This window comes from Ahaetulla prasina, chromosome 13 (genome assembly GCF_028640845.1).
Source record: "Ahaetulla prasina isolate Xishuangbanna chromosome 13, ASM2864084v1, whole genome shotgun sequence".
Classification (NCBI taxonomy): Eukaryota; Metazoa; Chordata; class Lepidosauria; order Squamata; family Colubridae; genus Ahaetulla; species Ahaetulla prasina.
Window position 1 is genome coordinate 20,052,695 of NC_080551.1, and position 16,216 is coordinate 20,068,910.

Below are 16,216 nucleotides of genomic sequence, written 5' to 3' on the forward strand. Positions count from 1 at the left end.
TTAAAGCAGCTTCGCTAATATAAATATAAAATATAAATAATTTATAAAATATAAATATAAATTAAAATATAAATTAAAATTAAAAATATATAAAACATATAATATCTAATCAGAGCCTCAACTTCTAAGAGGAAAATCTGAATATGATTTTAGCAAAAAATAACACAGATCCCAAAATAGATTCTTATTCAGCCAGGAAAGGAAATCTTGTAATTGATTTAACAATTCTTGGAGTCCTTTACATCTCCAACCTTGGCAGCTTTACAACTTGTGGACTTCCATTCCCAAAGGAGGTTGGAAGTCTTGAGGAATTCCATGCTGCCTGAGGGATTCTGGGAGTTGAAGTCCACAAGTCATAAAGTTGCCATGTTTGGAGACCCCTGACTGACATAACAACATGATGCTGCTAAAAGTATGAAGGGGCTAAAAGTTTTTATTTATTTATTGTTATTTTTTGCAGTATACCCCAGGACAGGTATATGAATTGTTTGTCTTTGAGAATCTGGATGAACCAAATGGGCAAATTTCTTGGCTCTGTGTCCAGAGAAATAAATTCTCCTTCTCATATTCACAGTGATCCACTTCTACTAGTTTATTCACAGAATTTCATTGCAAAATACAGGCATCAGGATTATCTGTATTTTGTTGATGGCTTCCTATGTTCTCTTTTTTTTTTCCCCCTGCCTAGAGGGATTCTTTCATTAAAATACTGTTCAGTACATTTCAGCATTTCCAACGTCCTAAAAGGGAGTGGTCTAAAAGATGGTATAAACAAGGGTTTTTTAAAAATAATTTAATCCAGTTTCCTTCCTTGCATCACTTTTTGATGCTGGCAACCTGAAATACTCTATTATAAAGTAAGTCCATAGAAATAACTTCTGGCTTACAGATTAAAGCTATTTTTGAGGACTTCCAAAAATAGTCCCTATGCCCTTGGATTTACACTTGCTTCCTGTCCTATCTGTCTCTGAAGAAATTGTTTGCTTGATGGTTGTCTCATACGTATATTGAGGATGAGTTCTTCTAATCTCAAAGCTGATAGAAGGCCGCATTCTTCATTAGACTTACTTTATGCATAGGGCAAAGGGCGTCTACGCCGAGGCACCTATTCAAGCCCTACATCCCCAGCAGGAGTCCGGTTGCCCTCTATGGCAGATGCTCCCGAAGAGGCCCTGAGCAGCGAGGAGGCCCTGGAGATGGAGGTCACCGAACAGCAGCAAGTAGCCATGCAACAGGAAGAGAAGGTGCTGGCAGAGCAAATCGAGAGCCTGCAGAAAGAGAAGTGAGTCTTAAGTAACTGGACCAATGAAGCCTAAGTAGCTGGACCTATCAGATGGGGGAGTGTCCATCTGCTACATTTCAGGAAACGCTTGACCCATATCAGTCAAATTAGGTGCAGATTGAATATTGCGGGCATAAGCTTATTTCCAATAAAGGAGAATATTCGGTGTTGAAATGAGGGGGCCTTGGTGTTCTCTGAGCTTGCTTGTTTTCTCGCAGACATCTCATTACCCAAACTAGGTCACATCATCAGTGCTGTTCTAGCTTGGCGATGTGATCTAGTTGGGGCAATGAAACGTCTTCAAGAATACAACCAACCTCAGAGGGCACCAAGGACCCCTCTTGACCTTAATAGTCCTTTATTTCCTAGCTCCTAGCTTCTGCTGCTGTTTTTTCTCTATTCAGTTCTTTCCGTTTATTTTGTGTTTTCTCCCTGCAGGGAAGAACTAACTTTTGAGATGCTGGCACTGGAGCCCAGAGCCTCTGATGATGAGACATTGGAGTCTGAGGCTTCGATTGGCACTGCCGACAGTTCTGAAAACTTGAATTTTGATTCCGAAGGAGCTATTTCGGACAAATCAGGTAAATAAAATTTGTTGGAGAAGGTGTCCTAAAGGAGCCATCATTAGTACACGAGGTTGATCAGTATTCGGTTAAAACTTTACACTTGTTTGATCAAATTTGAGGAAGATTTGAAGAACATGAGCTATATTCCGAAAATACTTACGGAAAATGTCCCTTCTAGGCAGTCTGTAAATAAGCCACAATGTTTAATTCCATGGATGGGAATCAGGAGAGCTTCCTTTGGACTCATACCGGGAAATTTTGTCTCTTTGTCAGTGCATCCCTACTGCCACTCTTAAAACGTCCCTCGTATCTCTTCCCTACCAGGCAGAAGCTTAACCTTTAACCTGGCAAGACCCGGCAAGGCAGAGCCGGTTGGTACCTCTCGGTCCCGAAGGCAACTGCGCAAGCAGCAGGAGTCTGTGGACTCAGTGGATTCCTTGGTTTCGTCTCCATCCCTCTCGCCTTCTTCCTCCTCCTCATCCTGCCTGCCTCATGTGACAAGGAAACGGTTCCAAATCTATTCCAAATCGCCTTTTTATCGAGCGGCTCCCTCTGGGGATGCTGGGGCACCAGAGCGATCGCCAGGAGACCCCAAGGCCCTGGACGACCGGCCACAGTTCACCACCCGAGGGACGTTCAATCCGGAGAAAGGCAAGCAGAAACTGAAGAATGTGAAAATCTCCCCTAAAGCCAAAGAACTCCCAGAGGGGTCTGCTGGGACAGGACGGAAGCGTCACCCCGAGGCTGCTGATTACATGAGCCCTCAGCATCTGGTGCTGCTAGGAAATAACGAGTTCATGGTATGAGTCGGCTGCCGCGGCAGGCATCTCCTCCATCGCATCTTCCCTCCACTTCAGTGCCATCTGCTGCCACTCCATTGTAGGACAACTGCTGTCCCCCCAAGTCGGCATCTCCTCCCTATTCGTTGCTTGGAATCCTAGCATCGCATTGCCAGTGGAGAAGCGGGGAGCCTCCCTCTTCCATCTAGAACGAGCGGAGGCGAGTTCAGCTGTGGCCTTAGCTGACTTCAGCCTTTGGGAACTCCGCGATTTCTCTCTCCGCGAGTCGGGCTAGGAATTGGCAGTGAAATTTGCAGCAGAGCTGGAGGGAATGATGGCCGGTGAAACAGGTTTGGCGTTCCCCCCTTTTTAATGGGCCAGGGAATGTATGCCAGCCAGGAGAGAGCATCAGGAAGGCAGCCAGAGTTCAAGAGGTGTTCTTGATCCCAAGGGTCAAAGCTCTTGACTTTGGGAGTTAGGTTTTTGCACTGGGATTGAGAAGCAATGAACTTCCTCGAAGAAACGAGACAGCAAGAAAGGAGGCGGAGGCCTTTGTTCAGGGCTGTTTATAATGCACTCCGTGGCATTGTCAGATGTGGTGGGAAATGCTCATTTTCACTCAAGCACTTCTTAGATACATCAGGTGCACCTCCGTTGTGAACAAGAGTTATTTATCTAATCTAGTTTTTTCTTGGTTTAAACTTTTGGGTTGATGGTGTCAGAATAACCAATGCCAGTTTGATTCCAGGTAGGTCAAAGCCAAATATTTGTGCCGAAGTTCCAGTAGCCATAATCACAACATAGGTCCTGTCCCTTGGGGCAGAAAATCCGACTCTTTTAAGACTAAAAAAAAAAGTATTAGGGAACAGAACTGTTTACTTTTCTGACTATGTCTCTGGCCCAGTTCCATGCTGGTAGCTAAGCAGGCTCTTTAAGTTTCTTGACCGGCTGAGAAAACGCCACTCAAGCAAAACGCAAGCATAAGGAAGGCTGCGGTTGAAATCAATCAGTTTTAACACATGATTTAACGTTGCTTTCTTTGCTACGCATCAGTATTAAACCATGGCGCAATTTTATTTTATTTTATTTTTTTAAAGTGAGAGACTACTTGAAGCTCTTTTGTTAGTATTATGGTTACTGAAGTTCAATGTAAATATAACTTTTTATGTTTGTTTTCTTTTTTCCACAATGTGGGACTTTATTAATGTGGGACATTTAAGCCAGAAAAGTATAAGGAGGAGGAGCAGGCATGAGTTACTAGAAGTAATTCTGGGATCTTCTCAGTGTGGAACAATAAGTGGTCGCCGTGTTTTGCACCGGTATGACAATAGATCATTCCACCTGTACATTGTGAAAAAAATTGCTATGTTACAAATATAGACGAAGAAGAAGAGCCCCTCCTTGAGGATAACAGAGGGGTCTGTTTAAAGGCCTTTGGGAAGCCCCGTTTTTCAGTTAAACCCATCACTGATTTGTTTTGATTGTACGGCAGAAAAGTTAAGATAGCGAAGCCCACCGCTTTTTTTTATACTCGTCGAAAAGGACAGCGTGTCGTGTTCACCTGCAGAAACCTGAGGTCATTGGTCCTCTTTACAAACCACGCACACCTGTATTATTTGAAGGACAAGCTGATCCTGATATATTTCTCATTTCCTACCGAAGAGGTTTGACCAACTTGAGTGTTGCAGCGGTAAATGGTTCAAAACCGCCGTCCCCTCTTTAAAAGTAGAAGGAAGCTACAGATTGATCTGGGAGCCTTTTCAGTCTGCTGAATCACAGTTGCGTCTCTCAAAAACTGACTCAGTTTTTAATCTAGCACCATGTAAAGCTAGAGCTCTTGACCTACTTAAGTATATAGACAGGCAGCGTTGTAACCCGTCAAACGTTGTTTTAAACATCCAAGTTGAATAAGTCGGAATTGGCACTCTGACTTAATGGCAATGTCACTCTCATTAAGAAATCCCCATATTTATAACCGTTTGTGTAACTATAAAGAGGCCTTATTCGAGATTTCAAACAGTTCTTTCAATCGGGGGTCTCCAATCTTGACAACTTTAAGACTTGTGGACTTCAGCTCCCAGAATTCCTCAAGTCTTAAAAGTTTCCAAGGTTGGAGACCCCTGCTTTTAGTGATTGAAGATGGCGTTTGTTAGGTTGATCCAGTTTTGTTCAGCTGTTGACCGGAGAATCTCTTTGTGTTTTTCCCTATTTCAGAAAGGCAAAACTTTCCCCTTGGAACCTGATGTTGGATTCCTGTTTGCTCTTGAGGTTTAGGTATTGAGTTTGTTGGTTTTCTGAGCAGAGTAGATGTTCCTGACGGACAGTTTGCAGAGAGAATGTCCAATATACGAGTTCCATTTTCAGGATTTAGGGGGATTTTGTATATGTGAGGAATTTTACACCAACCTCTTGAAATCGTTGCTTTTGCAAACCTGATGAAGATTATCTTTTTCTTATTTTTCTTTGGAGTCTTAGAACCTGCAGCGATGCACCCAGTAGCTTTAGCCTCTAGTTCAATGTTTCTCAACCTCAGGAAGTTTTAAGATGCGTGGACCAATTCCCAGAATGAAGGGAATTCTGGGAATTAAAGTTAAAGTCTTAAAACTTCCTGAGGCTGAGAAACATTTCTGTCATACCCTGCAAGTTGGTTTTTCTTATAAATTCTGCGCAGGGGATAGTGTAACACTGAGGAGCTCTAACAAACTAGAAAAGGAACTCTCAAGATTTTGGTAAGCAGGAGATTGTTAAGCGAATGGATCCTAAAGCTGCCTCTTTACCAAAAAGCACCTCCTCCCCCACACACACATACACTCCAATTCCTCCCCAAATATATCACATTTACCATGCAAGCCTTACTCTTCCTCGAAGTATGTGCACCAAGACCTTTTCCTGCCTTCCTCCCCACCGATTCTTCCTCCCTCCACCCTCAGTTGATTTTTGTGCTGAGGAATTCCAGGCTTTGCCTCCGATCCTGGGGGCTAATTTTCCCCCTTTTCTTCCAGCGTAAAGCTCTATCCTTAGGATTGGTCTGGGCAGCATTGGAGGGGAGCGGTTGATATCTAAGAGAGACTTTTGTTTGAACTTTTTTCTGAATTTCAGGCAGCAAGAAATCCCTGCCTGGGTTTCTATCTGCTTGCTGTCTTCCAGTTTTCCGTCTTTTCTTAGCATCTCCACCCCAGGACCACCTGTAAAGTTTGTGGACCAGCTCTGTTCCCACCCACGATATCAAAGTGAATGTACTCCCCACTAGGAAGGACATTGGCTGCATATAATTATTTTTAACAGAAATTTTTAAAAGTAATTTATAAGTATACTGAGTGTACAGTTTAAAAGCAGACTATGTATTGTAAAAGGATATACTTGTCCTGTGTCATATTCTATAAATTTTTCCTGTGAGAGAAGAATTCTATAAATGCTTTTATTTTGCTCACGGAGCTGGATGATGTGCAGTTAACTTGGGTCAGCCAGCACACTTGTTAATTTCCGCATTTGAAAGGTTTATTTTCCCTTTGTTAATGTTATTTTATTACTTTTTTTCCTGAAACAAGGCCGTCATATTTGAAGTGCAATTTGTGTAATATTTCATAAATACAATACTATTCTATGGCTGTACAAAAACAACTTTATGAACAAATAATCCCCCTCCCCCCAGCTTATTAAAGAACAAACGAATGGAAAATAAAGTGATAGTGGCAGATGTGTTTCCTACCTGTTGATGTTTGTAGACACCCAGCAAATATATTGTATCGCTATGTTCCTAGAACAGTGATGGCGAACCTTTTCGGCGCCGAGTGCCAAAAAGGTCGCATGGAAAAGTCGTCAGGGTTTGAAAAAGGGCCTGGAAAAGCCAAACTTCCGGATTCTAGTGCCCATACCTGCCCGACGATCAGCTGGTTTTCGCCACTGCCATGAGCGCAAAGGGATCGTGCTCCAGAAAAGCCGAACTTCCGGGTTCTGGCGTGCGTGCATATCTGGCAATGAGCTGCCTGGCGCCCATGCGCACACTTTTTTGGCGCTGCCGCATGCGCGAAGGACAGCCGCGCGCGTGCCAGGCGACATGGCTTCACATGCCACTTTGGCCACGCGTGACATAGGTTGTGCCATCACGGTCCTAGAAGAATGCCATGTTAGTGTTTCTGCTGCTTCCCTGGTTTCTGGGCAGCAATAATTGCTTAGAAAACTTGGTTAGTTTCTGAATTCCAGTGGAATGTCTGCTACACCAGGGGTCTCCAACCTTGGCAACTTTAAGCCTGGAGGACTTCAAGTCCCAGAATTCCCCAGCCAGCTGGCTGGGGAATTCTGGGAGTTGAAGTCCTCCAGGCCTTTTTTTTTTTTTTTACATTTATATCCCGCCCTTCTCCGAAGACTCAGGGTGGCTTACAGTGTATAAGGCAATAGTCTCATTCTATTTGTATATTTACAAAGTCAACTTATTGCCCCCCCAACAATCTGGGTCCTCATTTTACCTACCTTATAAAGGATGGAAGGCTGAGTCAACCTCGGGCCGGGCTTGAACCTGCAGTAATTGTAGGCTGCTGTGTTCTAATAACAGGCTTCTTACCAGCCTGAGCTATCACGGCCCCTTGGCTTAAAGTTGCCAAGGTTGGAGACCCCTGTGCTACACTATCCATGAACACCCTCACTGTTTTTCATTAAGAAGTGGATACAGGTTCAAAAGTGTGCAATTCTGGGAGTTGAAGTCCACAAGTCTTAAAAGTTGCCAAGGTTGGAGAGCTGTGTTCAAACAAACAAGGAGTTTCAATCCCAAGCTACTCATGTATTAACATTTATTAATACAAACTACTCATTTATTAACATTTATACAAGATGGCTAACAAAGCCCTCTCCGCTGATACCCACCAGGCGAAGAAAAAGATCAGACCCATTTTTCCCAAGCAAGATGGGGCATTTGATTTTTCTCTCATTTTTACATTTCCAGTTTTGATTGCCAGGATATGATACGGAAAGCTGGCCTACGGGCACAGTTGAATAAAAATAAAGATTCGGGCTCCCGTCGAGAGGTTCCATTTATGTCCTGCATCGCGTGGAAAGCAGCATAGCTGAACAATCCTGGATGAGGTCGGGGCCTCGACTACTCTTGTGTTCCATATCCAAGCTAGCAAAGTGCCTCAGTCAGGAACACAGAACGTGTGATTTTTCTCAACAAGAGGCACTTCCACTATTTTCTGACACGAAACTGATCTTGGCCCCTACAGGTAGTCCTCAACGGACAAACTGAGCCCAAAACTTCTGTGGCTAAGTGAGTTTTGCCCCACTCTACGATCTTGCTTGCCACCGTTGGTTAAGTGAATCACAGCAGTTGCTAAGCGAATTAACACGGCTGTTCAGTGCATCTGGCTTCCCCGTTGACTTTGCTTGTCCGAAGGTTGCAAAAGTGGGATCACGTGACCCCAGGGCACTTGCAACCGTCATCATAAATACGAGTCAGTTGCCAAGCACCCGAATTTTGATCACGTGACTATAGGGATGTGGCAAGAGTCGAAAAGTGTGAAGTCACTTATTTTTCAGCGTGGTGGTAACTTCAAACGGTCACTGAACGAAAGGTTGTACGTCAAGGGCTATCCGAGCTTAACCATAATATTGGTTTAATTCAGGGGTCTGCAAACTTGGCTCTTTTAAGACTTGTGGACTTCAATTCCCAGCTTTGCTGGCTGAGGACCTCTGGGAGTTGAAGTCCACAAGTCTTAAAAGAGCCAAGTTTGCAGACCCCTGGTTTAATTGAACGTAGAACAACTGACTAGCTTTGGATTCCATTCAATAGTTCAACGCTACAGTTCCAACAGTATCATTCCCACACGGTTGTCTCTTGCACTAGTGAATCAGAAGCAGTTTTTGTGCTGTGGGATGCCTTATATAATTGAAATGACTTGGACTAGAAGACCTCCAGGAGTCCCTTCCAGCTCTATTCTGAATAGCAGCACTTAAGGCTTCCAGCCCAGATCCCCAAACATCAGGACAGGTTTCTCGTCTGCCTCTCCTCCTGCTTCCATTTCGGATCCAGGTTTTTCAAACGAAGGAACCAGCTTAGGAATTTCAGCCACTCCTCCAAAAACTTTTGCCTGTTAATTTTTGAACATGTCACACAGCAGCTTCTCCATCGGGGTATTCCCAATGGTCCTGCGGAAAAAGAGAACCTCGATGCGTTCCGAAGTAATACATTTCAGCGAAGGGAGCAGCAGTAGTAATTTTCCAAACCTAGGAGGCGATATAGAAAGACTTATTTCACCAATCGTGCAATACTAGAATTGTATCAAAGAAGCAGGAGAATACAAAAAAAAAAAAATCAAAACTAAAGTTGTTAATCTGGTACCCCAAATTTAACCAGGGTGCCACTGAAGCTCTGAACAAGGAAAGCCTCTGCTCAGAATCTCTCAAAATTTCTATCATGTTACTATTGCTGAAAGAATAAAGAAAGAGGCAGTTGCTTTTTTAAACCAAATTTTGTAAGGATTATAATATTAAGACTTATTTGGATGTCATGATTAAGGCATTAGGTTAGCAACCACAAAGCCAGCTGGGTGACTCGGTCCAGTCCAGTGATGGGTTTCTACCGGTTCCACCAGGTTCAGGCAAACCGGTAGTGGCAGCAGGAGACTCCGCCCACTTGCCCAGATGTCATCACGGACGCACTGCGCATGCGCAGAAGGTTCTGCGCAGAAGTGCCGTAAGTGGAACCCACTACTGGTCCAGTCACTCTTCTGCAACCTTATAGGAGGCAATGTCAAACCATTCCTGAAAAACCTTGCCAAGAAAACTGCAGGGACTATTCCATACAATCACCAGCGGTCAAAAACTGACATTAAAAAAACAAAATTAAAATAAGTTTTGAGACAAAATTTGAGGGAGCACAGAAAATAACTCGTATCTCTAGGTACCTGACTGGCTGACTAGGATAATGTATATGAGTGTGTTGTCCCAGCATCACCTGGGATTGATCCTGCAAATTTTCTACCTGGTCTGGATCCTTCAGTCCTCTTGTTTCTTAAAAAGGAAAAAGAAAAATTGAAATTCAAGCAGTGCTACTTTGATAAACAGATCTGCTCCCTCGGTGCAAGCTTCTACGTTCTTGAGGTCTGTGATAGTTATACAGAAATGTTTCTAATTAGTATAGGTTCAGTTTTCTAAATTTTGGAATGCTGGCTGAATACACACACTCATGCACAAATGCGCTCACACATACACTGTGTGTGTGTGTGTGTGTGTGTGTGTGTATTATATGCAAAATTGATGGAATTTTCAAATAAGAGGTTAGGCAGAGCAAGAGATGTAATCTAGTCAAAAATCACGAGATAAGAAAAACAAAAGAAAACACAGCCTAACCATAGTTCTAATCGGTGTAATCTAGACTGTAAAATTGTGTACTTCTCCATGGAGATTTGTATTTTGGTTCTCTTAACATTTCTTTTTAACTTTGCCTGTAACCCAGATGTGCTTCTGCCCCCCCCCCCCCGCCTCCCCCATCGCCACCACCGGGTTCACCTGGTTTAAAAAGAACAACGGCCTTCAAACAGGCAAATTCAGTCGGATCCACCGCCAGAGTTTTGAAGCGTGCAATTATTTCCTGCAGCGCGCATATGTCCCTTCCTCCAGACGCCGCCTTGGCGTGGAAGGTGGAGGTCAGCTCTGACAAAGAGAGGAGGGGGCAGGTTTCCAGAGGCAAAGACCACTGGATAGCACAAAGCAGGAACAATTCACTCCAAGCTTCTTCCAGTAAAATCACCTGCAAGCGACAGGACATGGAGTTGAGTCCTTAAAACTCTTTGGGACAAGTGTGCTGCAGTCATTCCTGTTCCTGAATAAACCTTGTTAAGTATTTCAGCCAAAACATCCTTTTTCCTTCTATAGTCCTCCTTTTGGCACTTCATTCATAAAATAATAGTCCCAACTGTGAGCAGTTTTCACCAAACCCGTAACTGCTATTTCCCCTGATCCATACATGTGTCTGGCCCAAAACTAACACGTGATTTTTTTTTTTCAAGCTGAGTTCTTTCCCGTTTCACACCTAACAGACAAAATCTTGCCAGTCTGAAACCTCTACTACCTGCATCTATGCTATACTCTGGCACCTATTGAGAAGGAGCTGTCTTCACCTTCTTTCTCTCACACATGATATCAGGGCTCAGTTGCCTCTTCCTACTCCAGATTGTACCCATTCCGTCCTGGGATCCACCTCCTCACTGCCTTCTATCACATCATTTGTGGACTTCAACTCCCAGAATTCATCAGCTACTTGTGTGGACTTCAAGTCCCAGAACACCTCAGTCACCATATCTCGGGCTCAAAACCAGGAATGACACATGACAGTTCTTACCCAGCTGAGTCATTTATTGTTCCACACCTATAGACAGAATCTTGCCAGACTGAAAACTCTCCTATCTGCATCTACGCCAGGGGTGAAATCCAGCAGGTTCTGACATGTTCTGGAGAACCGGCAGCATAAATTTTGAGTAGTTCAGAGAACCGGCAAATACCACCTCTGGCTGGTCCCAGAGTGGGGTGGGAATGGAGATTTTGCAATATCCTTCTCCCAGGAGTGGTGGAGGGAATGCGGATTTTGCAGTATCCTTCCCCTGGCACGCCCACCAAGCCACGCCCACAGAACCGGTAGTAAAAAAAATTGGATTTCACCACTGATCTACGCTATACTCTGGGAACGATTAAGGAGGAGCTGTCTTCACCCTCTTTCTCTCACATAAAATATCGGGGGCTGAATTGCCTCTTCCCTTCTGGGAATGTGCTTCCTACTACCTTCACCACCTCACTGCGCTCCATCACACATGCCAGTCAGGGCTGCGAGATTCCTTTAATATTCCCCATGTTGGTTTCTCTTGACCGGTTTCCAGTGAATCTCTTTAAACAGACCGTTCTATTTAAGCATCCCAATCTCTAAATTCAACCTGTTCGTGGGGGAAAAAAATGCAAATGCGACAAACCGTCTACCTTTGGTTTATATTAATCCCGTCTTAGAAACCAGCCTTTCAGTGCCTTCTCTCTGACATCCTCCTGCCTAAAGCGGTCACTTCCGAGAGCTGGCTCGGGAGACTCACCTGGTCACGAAAAGGTAGGTTTGAGAAAACGGGAAGGTTTTTTGCCCATTTCACAGCCATGAAGAGGAGTCGGGCAGAGATTTCATAAACGCTTTCAGGGCCGGTGGCCAGATGTGGGGACCGGGGAGCTTCTGAGCCCGCGTGTTCTGGCTCATTATTGGTCACGTCGATGTTTTCCTCTGCTGTGAAGGAAAACAGCCCATCAGTATTGTCCGCAGCAGTTAGTATTTATTTATTTATTTATTTTATTTTATTTGCATTTATATCCCCCCCCCCTTCTCCGAAGACTCAGGGCGGCTTACACTATGTCAAGCAATAGTCTTCATCCATTTGTATATTATATACAAAGTCAACTTATTGCCCCCAACAATCTGAGTCCTCATTTTACCTACCTTATAAAGGATGGAAGGCTGAGTCAACCTTGGGCCTGGTGGGACTTGAACCTGCAGTAATTGCAAGCAGCTGCTGTTAATAACAGACTGTTTTACCAGTCTGAGCCACCAGAGGCCCATTTAGGGTTTGCGAGTCATCGTAGCGGGATTTAAGACAAATTGTGAAGAGGTTGAAGCAGAACTGTCACTATTTAAGCCCCAAGGATCTTTCAAAGTGATATTTTCTATAGTGAACACTGTATCGGCTATGTTAACATCTCTGGTGAACTTTTGATAACCCATCTGGACCTCTGTTTTGGGGCAATACTGCATACTGTGATATTTAGGGGCAGTACATAATCCAAAAGATCCTTTTCCTCGACACTCAAAAGAAATCTGACTTCATTTAAAATTGAGAAATACCCTCAAACATTAAAGTAGGAAACAGGTAAAGGTTTCTCTCACACGTATGTGCTAGTCGTTCCCGACTCTAGGGGGCGGTGCTCATCTCCGTTCCAAAGCCGAAGAGCCAGTGCTCTCCGAAGACGTCTCCGTGGTCCTGTGGCCGGCATGACTCCGTGGTCCTATGGCCGGCAAAGGCGCACGGAACGCTGTTCCCTTCCCACCAAAGGTGGTCCCTATTTTTCTACTTGCATCTTTTACGTGCTTCCGAACGGCTAGGTTGGCAGAAGCTGGGAGAAGGAACGGGAGCTCACCCCGTTAGGCGGCGCTAGGGATTCGAACCGCTGAACTGCCGACCTTTCATTCGACAAGCTCAGCGTCTTAGCCACTGAGCCACCATGTCACTATGAAACAGAGGAATTGCCAAATGTGATTCTTGCTTAACCAATATTTTGTTTGGGGCCAGTTCTAAATGGGAAGGCACACCACATCCATCAAGCCACACCCACAGAACTGGTAGTTTAAAAAAATTGAATTCCATCACTGCTTCCATCCCCTCTCCAGGCTCCCCGCAATCTCTCTTGCTTGCCAATAACACAAGACTGAAAGCAAAAACAAGTTCTAGAAAAGGCTGATCTCTTCTCTGAATAAACTGTTTCAACTCCTACCCTCAAAACGATGCTATAGAGCACTGCACACCAGAACAACTAGACACAAGAACAGTTTTTTCCCGAAGGCCATCACTCTGCTAAACAAATAATTCCCTCAACACTGTCAGACTATTTACTGAATCTGCACTACTATTAATCTTCTCATAGTTCCCATCACCAATCTCTTTCCACTTATGACTGTATGACTGTAACTTTGTTGCTGGCAATCCTTATGATTTATATTGATATATTGACCATCAATTATGTTGTAAATGTTGTACCTTGATGAAGTTATCTTTTCTTTTATGTACCCTGAGAGCATATGCACCAAGACAAATTCCTTGTGTGTCCAATCACACTTGGCCAATAAAAAATTCTATTCTATTGTATTCTAAAATTCATCCTAAATCTTAAGCATCCCTTGGAAGAGCTAAGACTGCACCAGCAGGGGGCACTGCTGTTTGCAGATCTTGACATTCTGCGGGGGGGGGGGTAGCTTCACCCCCTTGTTGAGTCCCTTCAGGCAGACCTCCTCCCTCGCTCCCCTTCTCAACCACCAGCCACCTACCATCCTCTGGCTCCAGCTTGGCACAGGTCTCTGCCGTCATCAGGCTGGCCATGAAACGGTGGCTGTTGGAGGGAGTTAACGCTTGGGCCCGCAAAACCCCACTTACAGAGCAGCCGGGGGGGACCCTGTGGCTCTGCAGGGAAGGGTGGGGTGGTGTTGGAACCCCCTGAGTGACGGCCACATGTTCTGGCTGCTGTTCCGAATGGAGGTCTGTGGAGTCGAGGTGCACATGAGCCGTGCTGCGTGGCTGGCGTTCGTTCTGAACCGCTGGAAACAGAAGACGGTCAAGATAAGCACCGAAGTGGGCAGAGAAGTTTTCATTTCCTCCTCTTGAGTGTGTTCCCCTAACACAGGGGTATGCAAACTTGGCTCTTGTTAAGACTTGTGGGCTTGTCTCAGAGTTGAAGTCCACAAGTCTTAAAAGAGCCAAGTTTGCAGACCCCTGCCCTAAACAGAAGCAATTGGGCTGATTGGGTCACCTTTGGTTTCAAGCAGGGGTGGGATTCAAGTAATTTAACAACTGGTTCTCTGCCCTAATGATTTCTTCCAACAATCAGTTTGCCAAACTGCTCAGAAAGTCAACAACCAGTTCTCCCGAAGTGGTGCGAACTGGCTGAATCCCACCACTGGTTTCAAGCCCTTATGCGAGTGTCTTCAAAAACCACAGGTGGCCCAAGGTCTATGGTGAGTCTCCCAAGTCCTAATCTAGATCCTTCACCACTATTCCACCTTGACTGTTGGGCTGAAAGAGAAAGAATTCCAGGTCCAAAGTCCCCCAGAGAATTCTCATGGCTGGGGAGGAATTAGAACAGGGGTGAAAATCAGCAGGTTCTGACAGGTTCTGGAGAACCGGTAGCGGAAATTTTGAGCAGTTCGGAGAACCGGCAAATACCACCTCTGGCTGGCCTCAGAGTGTGGTGGAAATGGAGATTTTGCAATATCCTTCCCCCAGGAGTGGAGGGAATGGAGATTTTGCAGTATCCTTCCCCTGCCACGCCCACCAAGCCACACCGTGCCTATCAAGCCATGCCCACAGAACCGGTAGTAAGAAAATTGGGATTTCACCACTGGATTAGAACCTGCGTCTTCCTCCTCCTAATCTGAACCCATCCCTGGTTCTTGGAGCTCCAGAGAAACTCCGAATTCTGCTCCTTCCTTAGACACAGAAGCCAGATGGAGAACTTTTGGCCAAGCGCTCTCAGCTCAAGCCATCTCACAAGGTTGGTATGGTGGGAAAAACAGGAAGAAGGGGCATTGCATAAACAGCCTTGAGTCGTACAAAATAAAGTGGGATATAAATATATCATCAATGAATTCATGCATCTATAAGGCAGCAGGTGGAGAAGGTTTGCTTGTAATAATAATAACAGAGTTGGAAGGGACCTTGGAGGCCTTCTAGTCCAACCCCCTGCCCAGGCAGGAAACCCTACACCACATAAGACAAATGGTTATCCAACATCTTCTTTAAAATTTCCAGTGTTGGAACATTCACAACCTCTGGAGGCAAGTTGTTCCACTGATTAATTGTTCTCACTGTCAGGAAATTCCTCCTTAATTCTAAGTTGCTTCTCTCCTTGATTAGTTTCCATCCATTGCTTCTTGTTCTACCCTCAGGTGCTTTGGAGAATAGCTTGACTCCCTCTTCTTTGTGGCAGCCCCTGAGATACTGGAACACTGCTATCATGTCTCCCCTAGTCCTTCTTTTCATTGAACTAGGCATACCGAGTTCCTGCAACCATTCTTCATATGTTTTAGCCTCCAGTCCCCTAATCATCTTTGTTGCTCTTCTCTGCACTCTTTCTAGACATCTTTTTTACATCGTGGCGACCAAAACTGAATTCAATATTCCAAGCATGGCCTTACCAAGGCATTATAAAGTGATATTAACACTTCACATGATCTTGATTCTATCCCTGTGTTTATGCAGCCCAGAACTGTGTTGGCTTTTTTGGCAGCTGCTGCACACTGCTGGCTCATATTTAAGTTGTTGTCCACTAGGACTCCAAGATCCTTCTCACAGTTACTACTATTGAGCGAGGTACCACATACACGGTACCTGTGCATTTGTAAGCAGATGTAAGATCTGCTTGCTAAAGACTTATCCTGTCCAGTTTACTGCTCAACTGAGAATCGGCCCTTTTCCCCACATTCAGGTTTACCATCTTTATTCATTCCTGCCTGGAGACATTTCTTCAAGCGGCAAGCTTGGCACTGGTTTCGGTGCGCTTTGTCCACGGGGCACATTCCACTGCCAACCTGGCACCTGTCAAGAGGACAAGATAAGATTCTATTAAATGCACCTGCCAGGAATTCTAAAAAAAAATTTTCGGGGAGCGATGGGATTCTGTGCTATGTAAAACAAACACCTGTTCCAAGAAAAGTAAAAACTGAAAGAAAATCTAGACCCAGAACTACAGAAAGGCTAAATCCGGTGAGTTCTCTGAAAGTTGCTGTCCCAGAACAGCTAAATGTTTCTAGAATCACTTAAGTCTCCATCGATTTCTTTAAAATTGAAATTTGTCCTCTTGAA

General features: G+C 44.5%; 2 protein-coding genes across 6 annotated transcripts in view; one reads left to right on the forward strand and one right to left on the reverse strand.

The window, feature by feature from the left end:
- MYO9A (myosin IXA) overlaps positions 1–5,338 on the forward strand; it is a 79,786-nt gene extending 74,448 nt beyond the window's left edge. For all 5 annotated transcript variants that reach the window (XM_058156342.1, XM_058156343.1, XM_058156347.1 and 2 more), the window contains 3 exons: positions 1,080–1,282; positions 1,721–1,863; positions 2,173–5,338. In XM_058156342.1, coding sequence (XP_058012325.1) covers positions 1,080–1,282; positions 1,721–1,863; positions 2,173–2,654 — 828 coding nt within the window. In that variant the 3' untranslated portion in view covers positions 2,655–5,338. The remainder of the gene's footprint in view (positions 1–1,079; positions 1,283–1,720; positions 1,864–2,172) is intronic.
- Positions 5,339–8,355: 3,017 nt separating this feature from the next.
- Positions 8,356–15,945, reverse strand: NR2E3 (nuclear receptor subfamily 2 group E member 3). Its single transcript, XM_058156366.1, has 6 exons — positions 15,846–15,945; positions 13,687–13,953; positions 11,696–11,877; positions 10,128–10,368; positions 9,524–9,629; positions 8,356–8,843 (listed from the first exon to the last, which is right to left on the reverse strand). Exons 1-6 carry the CDS (start codon positions 15,928–15,930, stop codon positions 8,711–8,713), a joined length of 1,014 nt encoding a protein of 337 aa, XP_058012349.1. The 5' UTR covers positions 15,931–15,945; the 3' UTR covers positions 8,356–8,710.
- Positions 15,946–16,216: the final 271 nt, after the last annotated feature.